The sequence below is a fragment of the Piliocolobus tephrosceles genome, chromosome 21, assembly GCF_002776525.5.
Source record: "Piliocolobus tephrosceles isolate RC106 chromosome 21, ASM277652v3, whole genome shotgun sequence".
Classification (NCBI taxonomy): Eukaryota; Metazoa; Chordata; class Mammalia; order Primates; family Cercopithecidae; genus Piliocolobus; species Piliocolobus tephrosceles.
Window position 1 is genome coordinate 36669281 of NC_045454.1, and position 22307 is coordinate 36691587.

General features: G+C 49.0%; 1 protein-coding gene across 1 annotated transcript in view; it reads left to right on the forward strand.

Annotated features, from left to right (window-relative positions):
- Positions 1-17664, forward strand: part of SLC35E1 (solute carrier family 35 member E1) — a 21645-nt gene extending 3981 nt beyond the window's left edge. Inside the window, exons 3-6 of the mRNA XM_023229827.2 lie at positions 869-1006; positions 2387-2512; positions 12222-12467; positions 13696-17664. Coding sequence (XP_023085595.2) covers positions 869-1006; positions 2387-2512; positions 12222-12467; positions 13696-13926 — 741 coding nt within the window. The 3' untranslated portion in view covers positions 13927-17664. The remainder of the gene's footprint in view (positions 1-868; positions 1007-2386; positions 2513-12221; positions 12468-13695) is intronic.
- The last annotated feature ends 4643 nt before the right edge of the window (positions 17665-22307 follow it).

Genomic DNA, 22307 nt, shown 5'->3' on the forward strand with positions numbered 1-22307 from the left:
CAAAAAAAAAAAAAAAAAAAAAAGAGTGTGCGGAGAGCTCTCTCTGCTGAGGAAGCCCAGGCAGTGACCCTGGGAACACAGCACAGAAGCCTCCCAAGGTGGAGGTGGGGTGGAGAAAGCTCTCCTTGTGAAGGCAGGAGGTCACTGGGAGGAGAAGGCATCAGTGGAGTGTCCCAGCCAGGAGTAACCATACTGGAAGAGCCTGAAGTAAGAGAGAATAGGGGCTGGACGCGGTGGCTTACACCTGTAATCCCAGTACTTTGGGAGGCCGAGGTGGATGGATCATGTGGGTCATTTACGCAACATGGCGAAATCCTGCCTCTTCTAAAAGTACAAAAAAAATTGGCCGGGCATGGTGGCACATGCCTGTAATCCCAGCTACTGGGGAGTCTGAGGCAGGAGAATTGTTTGAACCCAGGAAGCGGAGGTTGCAGTGAGCCAAGATCACACCACCACACTCCAGCCTCGGTGACAGAGTGAGAGTCGGTCTCAAAAAAACTATTTTTTAAAAAGAGGGAACAGGGGAACCTTACAGAGGATCAGGGCTTCAAACCCTGGTGTGTCAGTGGCAGCTGAATAGATCTGTGGAGTTAGGACCAGCCCTGGGCTGTGGCCCTAAGCAGAGGCTCTTAATGGGGGTGACAGTATGGGGATGGGGCTACCCACAAATAGGCCCTCCCTCTGGCGCTCTGATAACCACCTCCCCGGAGCCACCGGCCAGAGCATCACTGGCACAGCAAATACCATTTTCAAAGTGTTAGGTAGTATCCCTTTGCTGAGGGAGGAGAGAGGCCTTTCCCTGGGCCTCTGGTGGGCGGCCCAGCTCTAGTCTGGCCTGTGGGCCCTTCTTGATGACCTCTTCCTGCAGGTGTACTTGTCACTCATCCCCATCATCAGCGGCGTCCTGCTGGCCACCGTCACCGAGTTGTCTTTCGACATGTGGGGGCTCGTCAGCGCCCTCGCCGCCACGCTGTGCTTCTCGCTTCAGAACATTTTCTCCAAAAAGGTATTTGGGTACCATCAGCGGACGTGCATGGGGTTTCAAGGGTATGCAGGCGGCGGGCTGGTGGCATTGGAAAAACAGGCTGAGTCGAAATTTCTTTTCTGTTGGAGCAGAAAAATCTTGATTGCCATTCTGCTGATTTTCCGTTTGTCATTTTGCTTTTTAAATAGCTTTGATTTTTTGGCCGGGCGCAGTGGCTCACACCTATAATCCCAGCAGTTTGGGAGGCCAAGGCGGGCGGTTCACTTGAGGCCAGGAGTTCAACACCAGCCTGACCAACATGGCAAAACCCCATCTCTACTAAAAACACAAAAATTAGCCAGGCATTGTGGCACGCACCTGTAATCCCAGCTACTCCAGACCCTGAGGCACAAGAATTGCTTGAACCCAGGAAGTGGGGGTTGCAGTGAGCTAAGATTGCACCACTGCACTCCAACCTGGGCAAGAGTGAGTCTCCGTCTCAAAAAAAAAAAAAAATTCTGTTATAAAGTTAGTGTGCTCAATAAGAAAAAAATAGAGAAAAGCTCTTTTACTGAGACCAGGGCTCACTGTCGCCCAGGCTGGAGTGCAGTGGCACGATCATAGCGTACTGCAGCCTCAGTCTTTGAGGCTCAAGTGATCCTCACACCTCAGCCTCGCAAAGCACTGGGATTACAGGCATTAGTCACCAGGCCTAGCTGAAAAGTTCAATTTAAAACAAAATTTCAAAACTTGTTGAAGCCTAGTGCAGTGGCTCACATCTATAATCCCAGCACTTTGGGAGGCCAAGGCAGGAGGATCACTTGAGGCCAGGAGTTTGAGACCAGCTGGGGCAATAGAAATAGAGTGAGACCCTGTCTCAAAAAAAAAAAAAAAAATTATTAACTCCTGTGATAATCACACACTTTTCAGGTACCATGGTTAATGCAGTTTCCCTATTGGAAATACCAGTTATTTCTAACTTTTCGTTGTAATGTAGATACAATCGTGTGTGATGTTTTCCTGTCTCAGTTATTTCATTATGATAGGCTTACAGTTCTCAGGTTAGAGGGTATGAAACGTTTATCACTCTTAATATAGTTTGTCTGGTCGTATTCTAGAAAGGTTATACCAATTTTGCCTCAAACCAGTGGAATTTCAGAGTGCCTACTTCACTTCGTCCTCACCAGCACTGACTGTTAACTGTTTTATTTTTGTTTTCTTTTCTCAGTCGTTTATGCATGGAACTTGGTGCTTGTTTCAGGCCTGTGCTGTGTATGTCCTCACAAATGCACTTGCAGGTTTGGTGTTCAAGCTCAGATGTCAGGGTTAATGTCCAGCCACTGTGTTTGGGGCCTGAGTCACTGGAGCCCTTTTTGCCACTTATAGTTTTAATCATCCTCTAAAGAGGCTTTCCCTTTCCAGGTCTTGCGAGATTCACGGATTCACCATCTCCGGCTGCTCAACATCCTGGGCTGCCATGCCGTCTTCTTTATGATCCCCACCTGGGTTCTGGTGGACCTCTCGACTTTCCTGGTCAGCAGCGACTTGGTGAGTTGGACAGCACCAAGAACACGCCGTTTTCTTGGCTAGTTCCAAAATAGGTGCTTTGCTGAGGAGCTGTAGCTGCATGTTAACATTGGGGTGTTTTTTGGGCACCTGACAGCCAGCCTTTCAGCAGTCAGCCCTCTGTAATGACTCAGTGGCGGTGCACACCGTCGAGGAAGTGGGTTTCCGTGCGTTTCCTTCTCTGGTGTGCTTGATCCCGGGTGCTGATAGCTGCTGTGTGGGCGCCAGTAGCCTCAAGGAAGAGAAGGTGACTCTTTCATGTCCTGACAGTATGGTCCAAAGAGCACACTGACTTTTTATTTTTCCTCATTTTTTAATTTAAATGTTTATTTTTTAGAGACAGAACCTTGCTCTGTTGCCAGGACTGGAGTGCAGTGGTACAATCATGACTCACTGCAGCCTTGACCTCAGCCCGGGGCTCAAGCAATCCTCCCACCTCAGCCTCCCGAGTAACTGGGACTACAGGCGAGTACCACCATGCCTGGCTCATTTTTATACTGTTTTTGGAGAGACAGGGTCTCACTGTGTTGCCCAGTTAGGTCCTGAACTCCTGGCGTTAAGAGATCTGCCTTGGCCTCCCAAAGTGCTGGGAGTACAGGTGTAAACTGTGCTTTGCTAGCCCTGGAACTTTGAAAACTGTGCAGTGACCAAAAAAAAAATCGAGCACGGGGGCTCACACCTGTAATCCCAGCACTTTGGGAGGCCGAAGCAGGCAGATCATGAGGTCAGGAGTTTGAAACCAGCCTGGCCAATGTGGTGACACCCCATCTCTACCAAAAATACAAAAATTAGCCGGGCATGGTGGCTCGCGCCTGTAGTCCCAGCTACTCAGGAGGCTGAGGCAGAAGAATCACTAGAACCTAGGATGTGGCAGTTACAGTGAGCTGAGATGGTGCCACTGCACTCCAGCCTGGGTGACAGAGCGAGACTCCGTCTCAAAAAATAAGTAAGTAAGTAAGTAAATAAATAAATAAATAAATAAATAAATAAATAGAGAGAAAAGAAAATTGTGCGCTGCCTGGGTGTGGTGGCTCGCCTATAATCCCAGCACTTTGGGAGGTCAAGGTGTGTGAATCACTTGAGGTCAGCAGTTCGAGACCAGCCTGACCAATATGGTGAAAACCTGTCTCTACTAAAAATACAACATTAGCCAGGCATGGTGGTGCACACCTGTAATCCCAGCCACTTGGGAGGCTGAGGTGGGAGAATTGCTTGAACCCTGGAGGCAGAGGTTGCTACTGCAATTGCACCACTACAATCCAGCCTGGGCAACAAGAGTGAAACTCCATCTCAAAAAAAAAAAAAAAAAAAAAGAAAGAAAGAAAGAATAGAAAAGAAAAAAGGGAAAGGAAAAAGAAAAGAAGACAAGACAGGACAGGACAGGACAACTGTGTGCAGCTCAGTTCCTCCCTGGTCTCTATTTCCATTTACTCCACGTCGAATCTTTCTGCCACCTGCAGGGTCTGCCGTCAGAGCATGTGTTATAAATGAATGCAGGTGCCTGTGGTGAGGAGGAGGCCAGTGTAATTCTTCCAGACTCGAGTTACAAAGGAAAAGCAAATATTTATTGAGGTCTTAATGTGGTCTAGCTGGATTTGTGACATTTCTTATCTTTAATCCTTGGCTCCACCTGCTGAAGTAGTGGATATTACCTCTATTTTCCCAGTCAGTAAACCATGGCTCACTTTTCTCACTTTCCTTTCACATTGATGAGCTGCAGTTCCTCTGTGAAGAGCTTTCCATCTGCCAGGACTAGTTTGTTACCTTGAAGTATGGTACGAGAAAGGCAGTTTAACGCTTAACTGTTCCTTTTGATGACTGATTTTCAGGATAGAGAGTTGGAGCTTACTCCAAATGTTGACCAGATTTGAGGGTTTGTTTGGGGATAGGGAAGGGGTTCTCTTTTTTCCTCCAGCATCATTGTGAACTTTATGTGTTTGTCAGTTGCATGAATTACTTGTTTTCCTAGTCAAATTGTCCTGTCTTGGCCAGGCGCAGTGGCTGAAGCCTGTAATCCCAGCACTTTGGGAGGCCGAGGTGGGCAGATCACTTGAGGTCAGGAGTTCAAGACCAGCCTGGCCAACCAACCTGGTGAAACCCCATCTCTACAGAAAATGCAAAAATTAGCCAGGCATGGTGGTGCCTGCCTGTAATCCCAGCTACTCAGGAAGCTGAGACAGGAGAATCGCTTGAACCTGGGAGGCAGAGGTTGCGGTGAGCCGAGATTGTATTACCATAATCCAGCCTGGGTGACAGAGCAAGGCTCCATCTTAAAAAAAAAAAAAAAGAAGAAGAAAATGAAAAAAAATTGTCCTGTCTTAGCCATTGGAGCCCTTCTGATTGGTTCCCTGCCCTTATAGCCCTGTGGGTGAGCGTTTCACCCAGCAGGATGCCCGCCTTCACCTTGTGTACTTCCCGTCCCAGAGCTGCAGTCAGCCCCTCCTTCAGGACTCCAGGTGCTGTTAGTGGGGAGCGGTGTTTAAAGACACAATCCAGGCGCCGTGGGTGCTTTTTGCTGCTGGGTCGTCATTGTTGTTAAGCCTTTGCTGTGAAAAATTAGGAAGTACATACCTAGGGCAGCAGCAAAGAGTTCCTAGCAGTTAGTTTCACTTTCAGTTGAATAGTCCAGATCTTTGCCGTTTTGAATTTCGTATTTAGTTCTTGTTGCTGGTATGCTTGGTTCCTCTCCTCATTTTCTTAGTTGCTTATTCTACCCCAGTTATTCACTGATGTTATTCTACTGTACACTCATATAATCGCTTCAGAGTGAACATTCCCATGGCACAATTGGAACTAGAGTGCTGAGAGAAGGTTAGTATTTCTTTTTTTTTTTTGAGACGGAGTCTGGCTCTGTCACCCAGGCTGGAGTGCAGTGGCGCGATCTCAGCTCACTGCAAGCTCCACCTCCCGGGTTTACGCCATTCTCCTGCCTCAGCCTCCTGAGTAGCTGGGACTACAGGCGCCTGCCACCTCGCCCGGCTAGTTTTTGTGTATTTTTTAGTAGAGACGGGGTTTCACCCTGTTAGCCAGGATGGTCTCGATCTCCTGACCTCGTGATCCGCCCGTCTCGGCCTCCCAAAGTGCTGGGATTACAGGCTTGAGCCACCGCGCCCGGCCGAAGGTTAGTATTTCTTTGCAGGCCGGGTGCAGTGGCTCACACCTGGAATCCCAGCACTGTCGGAGACTGAGGTGGGTGGATCCCTTGAGGCCAGGAGTTCAAAACCAGCCTGGCCAACATGGGGAAACCCCATCTCTAGAAAAAATATAAAAATTAGCTGGTGTGGTGGCGTACACCTATAATCCTAGCTACTAGATAGGCGGAGGTTGCAGTGAGCCGAGATCACAACACTGCGCTCCAACCTGGGTGACACAGTGAGACTGTGTCTCATAAAAATGAAAAACATGAAGAAGTCTGGCCATGATTCCTGTCCCCTCCACCCTGTCCCCTCCCCTACCATGGATAACATTTCCTAGGCTCCTGGTTCACCTGTTCCATATTTTTGCAAATACAAGCAAATTTGCATGTATAATCACCCTCTGTCCTTCTTACACACAGAGTAGCTTTTTATTTTATTATTTTATTTTATTTTATTTTTTGAGCCAGAGTTTCACTCGCAATGGTGTGATCTCAGCTCACTGCAGCCTCCGCCTCCTGGATTCAAACAATTCTCCTGCCTCAGCCTCCTGAGTAGCTGGGACTACAGACACCCACCACCGTGCCCAGCTAATTTTTTTTGTATTTTTAGTAGAAACGGGATTTCACCATTTTGGCCAGGCTGGTCTCGAACTCCTGACGTTAGGTGATCCACCCGCTTCGGCCTCCCAAAGTACTGGAATTACAGGCGTGAGCGACCATGCCCAGCCCAAAAAGTAGCTTTTTAAATATACAAGGCAGGCACAGTGCCTCACACCTGTAATCCCAGTATTTTGGAAGGCAGAGGCAGGCAGATTGCTTTAGCCTCAGGAGTTTGAGACCAGCCTGGGCAACATGGCAAAACCCCATCTCTGTAAAACAAAACTAAAAATTAACCCAGCATCACCGGTGGCACATGCCTGTAGTCCCAGCTCCTTGGGAGCCTGAGATGGGAAGATCACTTGAGCCCAGGAAGGTCAAAGCTGCAGTGAGCCATGATTGAGCCACTGCACCCCAGCCAGCATGACAGAGCCAGGCCCTGTCTCAAAAATAAATATTAATAGACAGTCATCTGTCCATATCTCTGGGTTCTACACTAGTGGATTCAACCAACTGTGAATTGAGAATATATGGTAGAAAAACAATTAAAATACTATAATAAAGAATAATACGTATTTTTAAATAATACAGTATAACAATTATTTGTATAGCATTTGCATTAGGTATTATAAATAATCTAGCGATGATTTCAAGTAAATGGGAGGATGTGCATGGATTACATGCAAATACTAAACTATTCATAAAAGGGACTTGAACATCTATAGATGTTTGGATCCACAGGGGTACCTAGAACCAGTCCTCCGTGGATACTGAAGGGGAGCTGAACTCTTCTGCACCTTGTTCATTTCATTTCATCGTCCTGGAGAGCTCTTCATAACGACACAGAAGGCCTTTCTCATTTCTTGTAGGGCTGTGTAATATTGTCAGTGGGTTTCCCGCCGGTTCCTCTGCTATTCTGTGTTACAGCTCATTAGGGTATGTATGTGTCCACACATGGACAGGAATATACAGGCTTTTGCTGTGGTCTTTTGTCTTTGCTTTTCTTGCACTTAGGACATTTTGTGTTGTTGTTGTTGTTCTAGTGATTATGTTTTTTGTTGTTGTAATACGTTAAGTAACCTCCTTTTTTTTAGTTGAGGCTATGTATGCTATGTTTGGTGGTGTTTTGTTTTGTTTTGTTTTTGTAGAGACAGGATCTCCCACTGTTGCCCAGGTTGGTCTTGAACTCCTGGCCTCAAGCCTTCCTCCCGCCTTGGCCTCTCGAAGTGCTGGGATTACAGCTGTGAGCCACCACACCTGGCCCATATGTTTTGTAACATGAGCATGACTTTGTGTATTTTAATAGCAGCCCTAGGCACACACCATATTCACTAATGTTGCAGTCTGAAGATGGGGTTCCCACATGTCTGGGTTCCCTCTTTGTCTTGCATGTTCCACGTAGACTACACAGACGGCAAGTTAGTTAGCGTCGTCGCAGTCCCGTGCTCCAGAACAGGCGGGAGGAGGATGAGATGGGAGAATGTCAGCTGGTATCTGCTGCTCTCCAGTCTACCAAGAATCAAAGGCTGGAGTGGGCAGTTCCCAGAGATGCCTGGCCCAGTTGCCAAATGGCTTGGCAAAAGACAGGCGGGGATTCCTAGACTCTGGAGCAGGCGGCCTGGTTTCAAAACTTGGACAGAATGCACGAAACAGCTACTTGAGAACCAAGAAGTAAATGGTAGCCCGCAGATGGCCGCGGGGAAGGACCAGAATTCAAAGTGCCTTGGAGCCAGCGGTGAGTTCATCATTCTTGTTCCTCCTGCGTCTTCAGCCTGGACATGCGGCGGCTCAGAAGGTAGATGCAGGCCCTGAATGAGAACAGAGATGTTCTCTGCTTGGAGTTTGGAGAGTGGGAAAGGAGACTCCTGACCCTCAGAGAGAATGGAGGAAATCCGCTGTTATTTTTTCTCTTTTTTTTATTTTTGGTTTTTTTGAGATGGAGTTACCCAGGCTGGAGTGCAGTGGCGCGATCTTAGCTCGCTACAACCTCTGCCTCCAGGGTTCAAGAGATTGTCCTGCTCCAGCCTCCCATATAGCTGGGATTACAGGCACGTGCCATCATGCCCAGCTAATTTTTATGCATTTTTTTTCTTTTCTTTTCTTTTTTTTTTTTTTTAAGTAGAGATGGGTTTCACCATGTTGGCCAGGCTGGTCTTGAACTCCCAACCTCAGGTGATCTGCCCGCCTCAACTCCCAAAGAGATAGGATTACAGGCGTGAGCCACTACACCTGGATGCCTGTTAGACTTTTTCTCATTTTTGTTGTTTTTTTCAGTTTTGTTTTGTTTTGTTTTGAGATGGAGTCTCGCTCTGTCACCCAGACTGGAGTGCAGTGGTGCAATCTTAGCTTACTGCAACCTCCACCTCCGAGGTTCAAGCGATTCTCCCACCTCAGCTTCCTGAGTAGCTGGAATTGTAGGCACGCACCACCACTCCCAGCTAATTTTTGTATTTTTAGTAGAGATGAGGTTTCACCATGTTGGCCAGCCTGGTCTCGAACTCCTGACCTCAGATCATCTTCCCACCTCAGCCTCCCAAAGTGCTGGGATTACAGCGCATGCCCAGCTGTCTGTTAGGTTTTTTCTATTTTCTTTTTTGCCTTCATCTCTTGCGTCCCAGGCCCTCAACAATCCTGTGTCAGCAGCAGCAGGTTCCATAGCCACCTAAAACCCTGAGAAAGGGGACCCTTCCTCTGCAGTTTTAGGAAACATGGTCCTCGGAGGATGGGAAGAGCCTTTCTGCAGCTTGTTCTCGCTCCGTACTGTCACTGCTTGACCCTCCAGTGGTGCTGTAATCACAGGAAGTAATTACAGTGAGTGCGGTGATTAAACCCCAGCTTTCTGACTGGAGGGCCACGAAGGGAGGGACTAGGAAACTGGAAAGTACTCAGGAGATCGTGTGGAGGGAGGAGCTGAGGACAGCGACCTCATAAAGTCGCTGACAGAATCCCAGGCTCGCCCCTGAGCATCACATATTGTGAGGATCAGATCCTAAACTGCATACCAAAGACTGAGAACAGAACTGTGGGAGAGACCACCGCTCAGCTTTCAGACTGACCACAGGCAGCACAGACTCAGGACAGAGCCAAATACCACTGGAAAGGCTTTGAAAACATAACTGACATTGGAACCATGACCCCACAGAAGGCTGGTCAAGCCTGCAGCCTGAACCCAGCATCATCAATTGCCTGCTAAAAAAAAATCAACATTCTTCATACGGTGTAAATAAGACCCAGACTTTTTTCTTTTTTTTTTTTTTGAGATGGAGTCTCGCTCTGTCGCCCAGGCTGGAGTGCAGTGGCCGGATCTCAGCTCACTGCAAGCTCTGCCTCCCGGGTTTACGCCATTCTCCTGCCTCAGCCTCCCGAGTAGCTGGGACTACAGGCGCTCGCCACCTTGCCTAGCTAGTTTTATTTTGTATTTTTTAGTAGAGATGGGGTTTCACCAGGTTAGCCAGGATGGTCTTGATCTCCTGACCTCATGATCCGCCCATCTTGGCCTCCCAAAGTGCTGGGATTACAGGCTTGAGCCACCGCGCCCGGCCGACCCAGACTTTTATAATATGCTAAATACCCGGGATTCCAGCCAAAATTACATACTTTATGAAGAACCAGGAAATTCCAGGTGGTTGGGAAAAGACAACACGGGCCAACAGTGCAATGACACAGATGTTGGGATTATCAGACAAAGACTTTAAAGCAGTGATTATCCCAGCTGCTCAGGAGGCAGAGACAGGAGAATCACTTGAACCCGCGAGGCAGAGGTTGCAGTGAGCTGAGATGGCACCATTGCACTCCAGCCAGGGTGACAAGAGCAAATCTCCATCTCAAAAACAAAAAGAGAGAAGAAACTTTAGTACATGGAATGTTACATACAGTGGAACATCACTCAGCAGTAAAAAGGTGCCAACTCTTGTGCCTCACAACCTGGATGAACGGCAGATATGCTACACTGAGTGAAAGCAGCCTGTCTCCAAAGGTTCCGAGCCATGTGATTCTAGTTCTGTGACAATGTCCCAAGGACACACGGATCATGACAGAAAACACGGATGGTTGCCAGGTTTAGGAGGAGGGGGTCAGGACAAAAGAGAAGCCCCCCAGGAGTGTCCTAATCCCCGATGGTCATGGTGGTTCCATGAATTGATGCATTTGTTAAAATGCCTGGAATTGTGCACCGTGTGGACAAATCAGTCCATTTTGTTATGTATCTTTTTTTGTTTTAAGCCAGATTGGTTGGGTTCCTTTCCCGGAAGATAGATACCTATGCAAGCAGGAAGAAAATAGCTTGGAAGTCCTAACCCAATCACCTTAGGGAGCGACCCCGGGAAAACAGGCTGGCCCAACATGGAGGCACCCCGGTGGGCTCATATATATTACAGGGGCTATTCCTCCAGTGAGGTTGCCTGCAGAAGCTGCAGGGTGTATGGCACAGGTCAATGGACTTGCATTTGGGAGTTCGAGTCTTGACTTGGTTGACATTGAGCTGGTCGCCTAAACATGTCTTCCTTGCGTTTGAGAGGACCATGTGATCCTTCTCTCTTGGAGTGCAGTGGAGATGGAGTCAGGCAGACATCCTGCAGCTCCAGCAGGGCTGCCAGTCAGTCGCCCTGGGCTTAGCCAGCTCTGTCCTACTGTGGTCAAGGTCAGCGTGGCCTGGAAATTGGCCTACAGGGCGGTGCCTACCTGATTCTCACCTGTCTGCCTGTCCTAGGACCAGCCTAGATTCTTTGGGGAGTTCCATGACCCTGATGTCTGCTAGTTGTGATTTCTTGATTTCTGGATCCCTTATTCAGAATGGCCTCATTTTGTTCAGGGTCAGATGGTAAAGTTTTGTGGGATTTTTTTGAGACAGTGTCTTACACGGTTGCCTAGGCTGGAGTGCTGTGGCACCATCGTATTGCACTGCAATCTTGAACTCCTGGGCTCAAACGATCCTCCCACTTCAGCCTCCCAAGTAGCTGGGACTACAGGTGTGCACCATCGTGCCTGGCTAATTTTTTATTTTTTTGTAGAGACAGGGTCTCACTGTGTTGCCCAGGCTGCCCTCAAATGATTTTTCTTCCTTAGCCTCCCAGAGTGCTAGGATTACAGGCATGAGCCATCACGCCCAACCTAAACTGTTTTTTGTTTGTTTGTTTTTTGAGACGGAGTTTCACTCATGTTGTCCAAGCCGGAGTGCAATGGTGCAATCTCAGCTCACTGGACCTTCCACCTCCCAGGTTTAAGGGATTCTCCTGCCGCAGCCTCCCGAGTAGCTGGGATTAACAGGCATGCGCCACCACACCCGACTAATTTTGTATTTTTAGTAGAGACACAGTTTTACCATGTTGGTCAGGCTGGTCTCGAACTTCTGACCTCAGGTGATCCACTCACCTTGGCCTCCCAAAGTGCTGGGATTACAGATGTAAACCACTGCACCTGGCCTCAACTGTTGATGATAACATCACCTCTTGTTTTGTTTAGCTTGAGATTCTTGTAAAGCACCTCCAAAGCTTTGATTCTGTTTCATCCTCACGGCAATAGGTGCAGACCCGTGGCTTTCATATTACCGGGTACTTTGCAGGCTCAGGGCCACCTTCCCAGGACCTCCCACCCTGTAGAATGCACTGTGGCCAACAAGCAGACCCCTGCTTTGCTAAACCCAGAGTTCCTGGCTGTTCACTGCCAGGGAAGGCTTTGGCTTACGTCTTGCTTGGTACCCTTTGGGGACCTGGCTTCACCTGTTTCCTTGGCAGGAGATGGCGGGTGATATCCCGTGCTGTGTGGTGTCATGAGGTGCTGAGGTCATGGACCTAAAGCACCTAGTGTCTCTTGGTGACATGCCTGGGCTGGCTGCCTGTGGACCATGAGGCTCCAGACGAGCCCCTCCGCATCCCTTCCCCTAACCCTGCCAGGTAGATACAGGGAGGCAGGGTCACCGCCGCCCACTGAAGTGCTGTCTTTGCCTTGCGGTCTCTGCAGACCTACGTCTACCAGTGGCCCTGGACACTCCTGCTCCTGGCTGTCAGCGGCTTCTGTAACTTTGCCCAGAATGTCATCGCCTTCAGCATCCTCAACCTCGTCAGCCCCCTGAGCTACTCGGTAGCCAATGCCACCAAGAGAATCATGGTCATCACGGTGTCCCTGATCATGCTTCGCAACCCAGTCACCAGCACCAACGTCCTGGGCATGATGACCGCCATCCTGGGGGTCTTCCTCTATAACAAGGTGAGAGTTGGGGAAGGCTGGGCAGGGAAGGAAGCCGGCCCCTCAGCACCCAGGAAGTCAGAAAAGGAAGGGCCTCCCAGGCGCTGGAGGCTGGGGCTATAGGTCGAAGCTTTGCCACTGACTGGTTTATGATCTTGGTGTAGCCCCATCCCACCCTGGCTTCCTTTTTCCTGCATAGGCAACCTCAGGTCTTCAGATCACTCTGGCTGTGTCTCAGCTGGGGATTTCCCTCCCTCCTCTCAAAGGCTCTGTTGAGTGCAGTGTTAAGTACCTGGGATAGCAAACAGACAACAGAGAGGGCTTGCCTTCCTGGTTTTTGTTTTGTTGTTGTTGTTTTGAGATGGAATCTTGCTCTGTTACCCAGACTGGATTGCAGTGGCGCTCCATCCCAGCTCACTGCCACCTCCACCTCCGGGGTTCAAGCAATTCTCCTGCCTCAGCCTCCTGAGTAGGTGGGACTACAGGCGCCTGCCACCACACCCGTCTAATTTTTGTGTTTTTAGTAGAGGTGGGGTTTCACCGTGTTGGCCAGGCCAGTCTCCAACTCCTCACCTCAGGTGATCCACCCGCCTTGGCCTCCCAAAGTGTTGGGATTACAGGCGTGAGCCACCGCGCCTGGCCTCTTCATTTGTTTCTTAACACATGTAGATATGGGGTCTCTCTATTTTGCCCAGTCTGGTCTCCAACTCCTGGTCTCAATTGATCCTCCTGCCTGGGCCTCCCAAAGCACTGGGATTACAGGCATGAGCCACCACGCCTGGCCAAGGACTTACCTCCTGAGTCTGTCCACGCATTGTGGTCTGGTCCATTCATGTCTGCTTTCCTTGCTCAAGCCCTGTGACTTATGCCGGCCCCGGAGGTTAACTGACTTTTTTTTTTGAGACGGCGTCTTGTTCTGTCTCCCAGGCTGGAGTGCAGTGGTATGATCCCAGCTCACTGCAACCTCCTCCACCTGGGTTCAAGCAATTCTCGTGCCTTAGAACTCCTGAATAGCTGGGACTACAGCATGCGCCACCACACCTGGTTAATTTTTTGTATTTATAGTAGAGACGGGGTTTTGCCATGTTGCTCAGGCTGGTCTCAAACTCCTGAGCTCAGGTGATCCTCCTGCCTCGGCCTCCCAAAGTGCTGAGATTACAGGTGTGAGCCACCACGGCCAGCTATTTGATTGACTGTGAATTATGAGCTCTTCCTTATGTCCTGTTTCATTGCTCTCTTTCTGGCACAGACCAAGTACGATGCAAACCAGCAAGCCAGGAAGCACCTCCTCCCCGTCACCACAGCAGACCTGAGCAGCAAGGAGCGTCACCGGAGCCCACTGGAGAAGCCCCACAACGGCCTCCTCTTCCCCCAGCACGGGGACTATCAGTATGGCCGCAACAACATCTTAACAGACCACTTCCAGTACAGCCGGCAGAGCTACCCAAACTCATACAGTTTGAACCGCTATGATGTGTAGAGTCCAGAGGACAGGATCAGACTGTTCTGTGACTCCTTCCCCGGCTCCCACAGCAGTATCAGAAACTTCTGACAATCAGTGAATGTACAACCCAGCCGAGGGGACAGTGCATAAGTCTCCATCAGAAGACCTGGGGTTCCTGGCCCCGCGTGAGCCACAGGAGGATCCGTTGCCTGCAGTGTAGACGGCCGTGAGCTCTGGGCAAACCTAAACAGAGACCGGTGTCTCATGCTCTTTCTTTCTGGAGTCTGTCATCTGAGGGCCGTGTCCCTACAGAGATCTTGGCCACGTTGGACCTTTCCATGTGGAATTATTCCCCAAGCAGTGTAGCTCAGAGCACTTGTGTCTGCACTCCAGATTAACATTCAGGACCCTGTGTGAAAAGCTGGGGTCACTGTGGCTGTAGACCATGAGCTGGCAGTGGGGGTATCCAGGGCGGTGCTTGAGAATGTCAGACTGGCTACTTTAATTCCCTGGCACAGATACGCATAGGACCAACAGGGTCACCAGGCAGACGGGGAGCCTGCGAGAATCATTCAGAACATCCCCAGCCACAGAGATGGATCCAGTTTCCTGGTCATCCCTTTAGCAGTTTGCAAGTTCCTGGCAAATGTTCCAAAGCAAAAAGCGATTGCAGTTAGCATCCAGTTCCTGCAGCTGGCATCCACCCAGATCCAGATGGAAGGGAAACTGCTCGCTCTCCTCTGCCTCTTCTTCCCTCGACAGAGCGGGGTGCTTCTCTTGGGGTGGTGAGAAGGATCTTCGAGAAATCATGTTTAGTATTTCAAGCTCTGTTTCTGTGGCACTTGTCTTTTGAGAGAGTCTTCACCTCTTCTGTGATGACTTGGTAGGTTGTTTGGTAGAGAGATCTTGATTTTCTGAGGCTCTTGCATTTTTCTAGGGAATATTTTATAGTTGTGTGTGTGTGTTTTTGCCTTGCTCCCCATTATGGGATGCATTAGGACTGGCTTATGGATTGAAAACCGTTTTGTTTCTAAAAGTTTAAAAACAAAGTTCCCTGGCCAGGCGCGGTGGCTCACATCTATAATCCCAGCACTTTAGGAGGCCAAGATGGGCAGATCACGAGGTCAGGAGTTCGAGACCAGCCTGGCCAACATAGTGAAACCCCCGTCTCTACTAAAAATACAAAAATTAGCCGGGCATGGTGTTGTGCGCCTGTAGTCCCAGCTACTCGGGCTGTTGAGGCAGGCGAATCGCTTGAACCCAGAAGGCGGAAGTTGTGGTGAGCCGAGACTGCACTGCAGCCTGGGTAACAGCGAGACTCCGTCTCAAAAAAAAAAGTTCCCACTGGTGATGCCTGTGTGACACATTTTGGTATTTAGTAGGAAATAATGTGTTTCGAAGCTTCAGGAGAAGCTTCAAAATTGCTGAAAACAGAATGAATCATGAACATTATCTCAATATTAATAGACAAGACCACAGTGTTTTGGTTCCCTGACCTGTTTTTGTGTTTATGTTAGGATCTGAATCGTGTTCTGGGTAAGGGGACGAGGAGCTAACACTGCGCTAAGATTTGGTTTGCCAAATCAGATTCTTTGGTCAAGAGTCAGTGTGGGGCCAGACGCGGTAGCTCCCGCCTGTAATCTCAGCACTTTGGGAGGCTGAGGTCGGCGGATCCCTAGAGTTTGAGACCAGCCTGGCCAACGTGGTGAAACCCCGTCTCTACTAAAAATACAAAAATTAGCCAGGCATTATGGCACCCACCTGTAATGCCAGCTACTTGGGAGGCTGAGGCAGGAGAATCACTTGAGCCCAGGAGGTGGAGGTTTCGGTGAGCTGAAATCACACCACAGCACTCCAGCCTTGGTGACAGAGTGAGACTCTGTCTCAAAAAAAAAAAAAAAAAAATCAGTTTGGGTCTTGGCAGAAATCAACATAAGGAAGATGACAAGACCCCAGTGGGTAACCCTGAGTGCTCAGGTCCGGGCTGTGGTCTCTGTCTTTTACGGCTTCATGCAAGGACCGTGCCCTCAGGGAGGGGACCACGGCTTGGCCTGCGTGGGGTCTTAGGTGATGGCTGCCTTCTTTCTTCTTCACACCCAGCTTCTTGCTGGCACTTGAGGGGAGAGAGCAGCAAATGAGAGGTTCACCTTTTATCTCCCAGCGAGTGAAGTGTTTCCCCGTTCAGAGAGGAAGTAACATCGCTTATGCTTGACTCCTGTTCTTTTTGTTGTTTTTCTTTCATTTGGAATTCTGTATTTAAGATGTTGTGTCAGCTGACACATGAGACACTCCTGGACCGCCCTGCTTGGTGGTGAGTTTCCGCACCACCGGCCTCAGGTGTGTCCCTCTTCCTTCGTCTCTTGTTCGCTTGCTTTGTAAATACTTTGGTCCCAAAGCTGAGACAATTGCTGTGTAAGACACGAAGGCTGTTATTTGTCAGAAGAACTTGCCGCGTGCCTTCACCGAAGGCAGTCAAGTCTGCAGTTGGATTTTTCTCACTGGTGAATGACAAGAAACAGGGATCATTTTGCACTGCAGAGAGAGATTACGGGAGTTGTCTATGTGATTATAGTACCTGAATCTTTGAACATGTCATTGAACTCCAAAATTAATTCGACCTCCATTCAGGCTTCATGAAATCTCTGATGTTGCTGAAATTTGTATATTATTTTCCTTTTCCAATGCAAGATCTGCTGGTGAGGGGAAATGACTGTTTGGTTTTATTATGGTTTATAAATTAATAAATGGGCTATTTAATTCTGTATATAAATTTACAGCAAGTACGTACACTGGAATGAATGAGGCAATCACATTACACCAAATCAGCAGATCAAAAGACAAATATTTCTGAGACTTGGAGGTCCACTTTCCCTGCCGCACCCCCCACCTCCCCGCCGAGATGGATTCTTGCTCTGTTGCCCAGGCTGGAGTGCAGTGGCACAATCTCAACTCACTACAACCTCCATCCTCCGGGTTGAAGTGATTCTCGTGCTTCAGCCTCCCGTGTAGCTGGGATTACAGGCATGCACCACCACACCTGGCTAATTTTTTGCATTTTTAGGAGAGACAGCGTTTCACTGTGTTGGAAACAGGCTGGTCTCGAACTCCTGGCCTCAAATGATCAGCCCGCCTTGGCCTCCCAAAGTGCTAGGATGACAGGCATGAGGCACCGTGCCCAGCCAGACTGACAATGACCTCTGGAAGGCCGGTTTCCCAGCCAGTGCCCGCACCACATGCCCCACTCCCATGCTTTCATCTGCAGGCCTGCCTTCCTGTCAGCCTCCTCGCTGCTGGGCTCTGCGGTAGGGAATTTCCTTTACCCATCCAAGGCATGGTCTGGCTGGTAACACTGACTCCAACCCAGCTCCTTCATTTTATAGAAGGAGGCATTTCTGAATCATGTTTGTTCACTATGGCGAGACTCACAGGATCCTAAGTCATTCATTCTAGGAACAGTCAAGCCCCAATCACAAAGGGGTCAAGCCAGATCCGTTCAAGTGAGGAAGCACTTGCAGTTTCTGAATTTTGCTGTGTATTTGTCCTGCGTCACCCAACAGACCCTTTGCTATAGGTGGGACATTACCAGACCCCAATACCTTAAGGTCTCACAGCCTGAAGGACACAGAACATTAAGTTATTAAAAGACCTGAAAATATTATAATTTTTTTTTCAATTGTCACCTGTTTTCAAGACTTAAATGCTATAGACTTTTCTTCGGGAATGACGTGTATATTCATCACTGGCATTTACCAAAAATAAATGATTTCCAGGGAATCAAAATTGGTCCCGATTTGTCAGCAAGGGTCTCTTTTTGAGTGACCCTGTCTTTAGTGTGCCCAGCAACAAAAGGTGGAAGGAGGAGCAAGAGCAAGCCAAGTTGGCTGTCACGTCTGGACTTACTGCAACCTTTGTTTTTTCTTCTGAGCCAAAAATAAGGACATGCAATTTGTGAATCGATTAGATGATACAATGAAAATAGGAGCACAGCTAAATTAATGACGTGACTTTATTGAACAGAATAACATGGGAAGTCCAGGAACGTTGGGGCAGCTGTGCTTACGAAACTTTTTTTTTGGTATGTTTGTTTCATGTTTTTTGAGACAGGATCTCATTCTGTCGCCCAGGCTGGAGTGCAGTGGCGCAATCCCGGCTGTCAGCAGCCGCAACCTCCCAGACTCAACGGTTCTTTCCACCTCAGCCTCCCAAGTAGCTGCAATACAGGCACGCGCCACCAAACCGGGCTGATTTTTGTATCTTTTGTAAAGATGGAGTTTCACCTTGTTGCCCAGGCTAGTCTCAAACGTTTGGGCTCAAGCGATCTGGCCTGTTATGTTTTTGGTTTAAGAGACAGGGTCTCACTTTATGGCCCAAGCTGGACTGCAGTGGCACAGCCATAGCTTACTGCAGCATCAAACCCCTAAACTCAAGTCAGTCCCCTGCCTCAGCCTCCCAAGTAGCTGAGACAGGTGCACACTACCACACCCAGCTAATTTTTAAAATATTTTTAGAGATGGGGCTCTATGGTGCCCAGGCTGGTCTGGAACTCCTGGGCTGAAGTGATCCACCTGCCTTGGCCTCCCAAAGTACTGGGATTACAGGTGTGAGCCACCGCGCCCAGCCTGAAGCCATTTTTGTGTATGGACAGCCAAGACTGTACCTGCGACACGCCCAGCTCAGTGGTGAGCTTTTCACACCACGATACCTTTGTGAGCTTTATTAACCTTGTTTTTCAGGTGAAAATGAGGCCCAACGGGGTCAAGTCACTCATCTGGGAATACACAGCTGCTTAAATCTGGCCCCAGGACCCATTTTTCCCCATTACTCAGACCATCCCCAGCAAAGGATTTCTTTCAAACAGAAAGGGTTTGAGTTTCTGCTGAAACTATTGCCCGTGTCCTTTTCATTCATAATCTTTTTGTTTAGTGATTTACTAAGCACCTACTGTGTCAAGCAGCAGGAAACAGATACGTAAGCCTCCTACCCTCAAAGCACTGAGCCTACATGACAGGTATGTAACTAAGGAGCACATGGGAGCTACTTAGAAATGCTAAGACAGGGATGGAGGACTGGGGAGGTGGCAGGGCTCATGCCTGTAATCCCAACATTTTGGGAGGCCGAGGTGGGCAGGTCACCTGAGGTCAGGAGTGCGAAACCAGCCTGGCCGACATAGTGAAAGCCTGTCTCGACTATAAATACAAAAACTAGCCAGGCGTGGTGGCACGCTCCTGTAATACTAGCTACTTGGGAGGCTGAGGCAGGAGAATCGCTTGAACCTGGGAGGCAGAGGTTGCAGTGAGCCGAGATCACACCACTACACTCCAGCCTAAGCGACAGAGCGAGACCCTGTCTCAATAGAACCTCACAAAACTTTAGTTACCATCTGACCCTGACCACAGTGAGACCATTCCGATGAAGGGGTCCAGAGTCAAGAAATCACAACTAGCAGACATCTGGGCCACAGAACCCCCTCAGTGCGCCTGGCCCTCCACGTTGCTGCTTAGGTGAGTCTGTTCATGAGGCTCATCTCACTCAGGGTGTCCACTTTACTTGCTGGAGACTATCTGCAGTAGCCAGTCTACCAGCTCTTTCTACTGCTTTCTTCTGACCAGTGGGTTCTGGTTTCACCCTTTGAAATGGGCTTGGTAGAGGCCCCTGTGATGCTTATATTTTCAGTGTCAGATATATGGCTTTTTTGTTTTTGAGACACAGTCTCGCTTTGCCACCCAGGCTAGAGGGCAGTGACATGATCTCGGTTTGCTGCAACCTCCCCCTCCCAGGTTCAAGTGATTATTCTGCCTCAGCCTCTGATTAGCTGGAATTAAAGGCGCCTTCCACCACGCCCAGCTAATTTTTGTATTTTAGTAGAGACGGGGTTTCACCATGTTGGCCATGCTGGACTTGAAATCCTGACTTAAGTGATCCGCCTGCCTCAGCCTCCGAAAGTGCTGGGATTACAGGCGTGAGCCACCACGCCCAGCAGTATTTTAAACAATCTGAAACAAATGTCTGAAAGTAGTGACCATGGGTGTACTATCTTTCTAGAAGGTAGCTGAGCAATATCAGTATTGAATTTGCACACCCTTTGACTCAATACAAGATTCATATCTACTAAGACACTTTTTTTTTGAAACAGAGTCACTCTGTCGCCCAGGCTAGAGTGCAGTGGTGCAATCTCATCTCACTACAGCCTCCACCTCCAGACTCAAGTGATTCTCCTACCTCAGCCTCCCGAGTAGCTGGGATTACAGGTACGTGCCACCATGCCCAGCTATTTATTTTTTAGTAGAGACGGGGTTTCTCCATGTTAGCCAGGCTGGTCTCGAACTCCTGGCCTCAAGTGATCTGCCTGCCTTGGCCTCCGAAAGTGCTGGGATTACAGGCGTGAACCTCCACGTCCAACCCTATATACAGTAAGATATACACTAAGATACAGTGGCCTAAAAATGGAACCAAGCCAGCAGACAACTTCAATAAGTTGTGGTGAGTCCACACCATGGCATCCTATGCAGCCTCAAAAATCACACTACCGCCCGGGCGCAGCAGTGGCTCACGCCTGTAATCCCAGCACTTTAAGAGGCCGAGGCAGGTGGATCACCTGAGGTCAGGAGTCTGAGACCAGCCTGGCCAACATGGTGAAACCCTAGCTGAGTGTGGTGGTGTGCACCTGTAGTCCCAGCTACTCGGGAGGCTGAGGTAGAAGAATTGCTTGAACCCAGGAAGCAGAGGTTTCAGTGAGCAGAGGACACACCACTGCACTCCAGCCTGGATGACAGAGCAAGACTCTGTCTCAAAAAAAAAAAGCAAAAACAACTTCTTAATGTAGATCTTACTTGGCATCAAAGTGTCCACACTGTGGATTACTGACTATTCTATAAACAGTATGGGCCGGGCACAGTGGCTCACGCCTGTAATCCCAGCACTTCAGGAATCCAGGGCAAGCAAATCAGTTGAGGTCAGGAGTTGGAGACCAGCCAGGCCAACATGGTGAAAGCCCGTTTTTACTAAAAATACAAAGATTAGCCGGGTGTGATGGCAGGCGCCTGTAATCCCATCTACTCAGGAGGCTGAGGTGGAAGAATCACTTGAACCTGGAGGCGGAGGGTGCAGTCAGCTGAGATCGTACCACTGTACTCTAGGCTGGGCAACAGACAAGACTCCGTCTCAAAAAAAATAAAAAAATTTAGGGCGGGATGCAGTGGCTCACGCCTGTAATCCTAGCATTTTGGGAGGCTGAGGCGGACGGATCACCTGAGGTTGGGAGTTTGAGGCCAGCCTGACCAACAGGGAGAAACCCCGTCTCTACTGAAAATAAAAAATCAGCTGGGTGTGGTGGCACATGCCTGTAATCCCAGCTACTCGAGAGGCTGAGGCAGGAGAATCGCTTGGGAGGCGGAGGTTGCGGTGAGCCGAGATGATGCTGTTGCACTCCAGCCTGGACAAGAGCGAAACTCCGTCTCAAAAAAAATAAAAAATAAAAACCTTTAAAAAATAGTATGATCCCACACTGTTCTGGTATTTAGGGTATTCAGAGCTGACCCCTTGTTCAGATCTTAGTGCAGACCTCACCTCGAGAGCCTTTCCTGACAACCCTATCAGCCTGGGCCCCACCCTCCCTTGTATCATAGTCTCAGCATCCTCTTCTCCTTAATAACACCTTTGAGATGATATATTTGTTTACTGACTTTGGGATTCTTCCCCGCCATAGACTGAGTTCCCTGAGAGCAGAGCTGAGATTTGAGTTGTGCATGACTCCATCTGTAAGCCACATCCAGCGCTGGCCGCCTGTTTTTGTGAGCCAGGAAGGGTTTTCAAAGGTGAACACGTGCAATCAATTGACGACAGGAACTACAACCTGGGAGCCCCAATTAAGTGAAATGTTATATCCCAAAAGAATTCCACTCTTACGAATAGACTTGGGTCTTAGTCCATTTTGCACTGCTATAAAAGAATACCTGAGACTGGGCAATTTTTAAAGAACAGAAATTTATTTCTTACAGTTCTGGAGGCTGAGATATCCAAAGTTGAGGGCCTTCTTGCTGCTGGGGACTCTGCAGAGTCTTGAGGTAGCACAGGGTATCACACGGCAAGCAGGCTGTGTGTGCAAGCTCAGGTCTCTCTTCCTTTTTTTTTTTTTTTTGAAACAGAATCCTGCTGTTGCCCAGGCTGGAGTGCAGTGGCACGATTTCGGCTCACTGCAACCTCCACCTCAACCGTTGCCTCCCAGGTCCAAGTGATTCTCGTGCCTCAGCCTCCCAAGTAGCTGAGATTACAGGCACCCACCACCACGCTCGGCTAATTTTTGTATTTTTAGTAGAGATGGGATTTCCCCAGGTTGGTCAGGCTGGTCTCGAACTCCTGATACTCAGGTGATCTGCACGCCTTGGCATCCCAAAGTGCTGGAATTACAGGCATAAGCC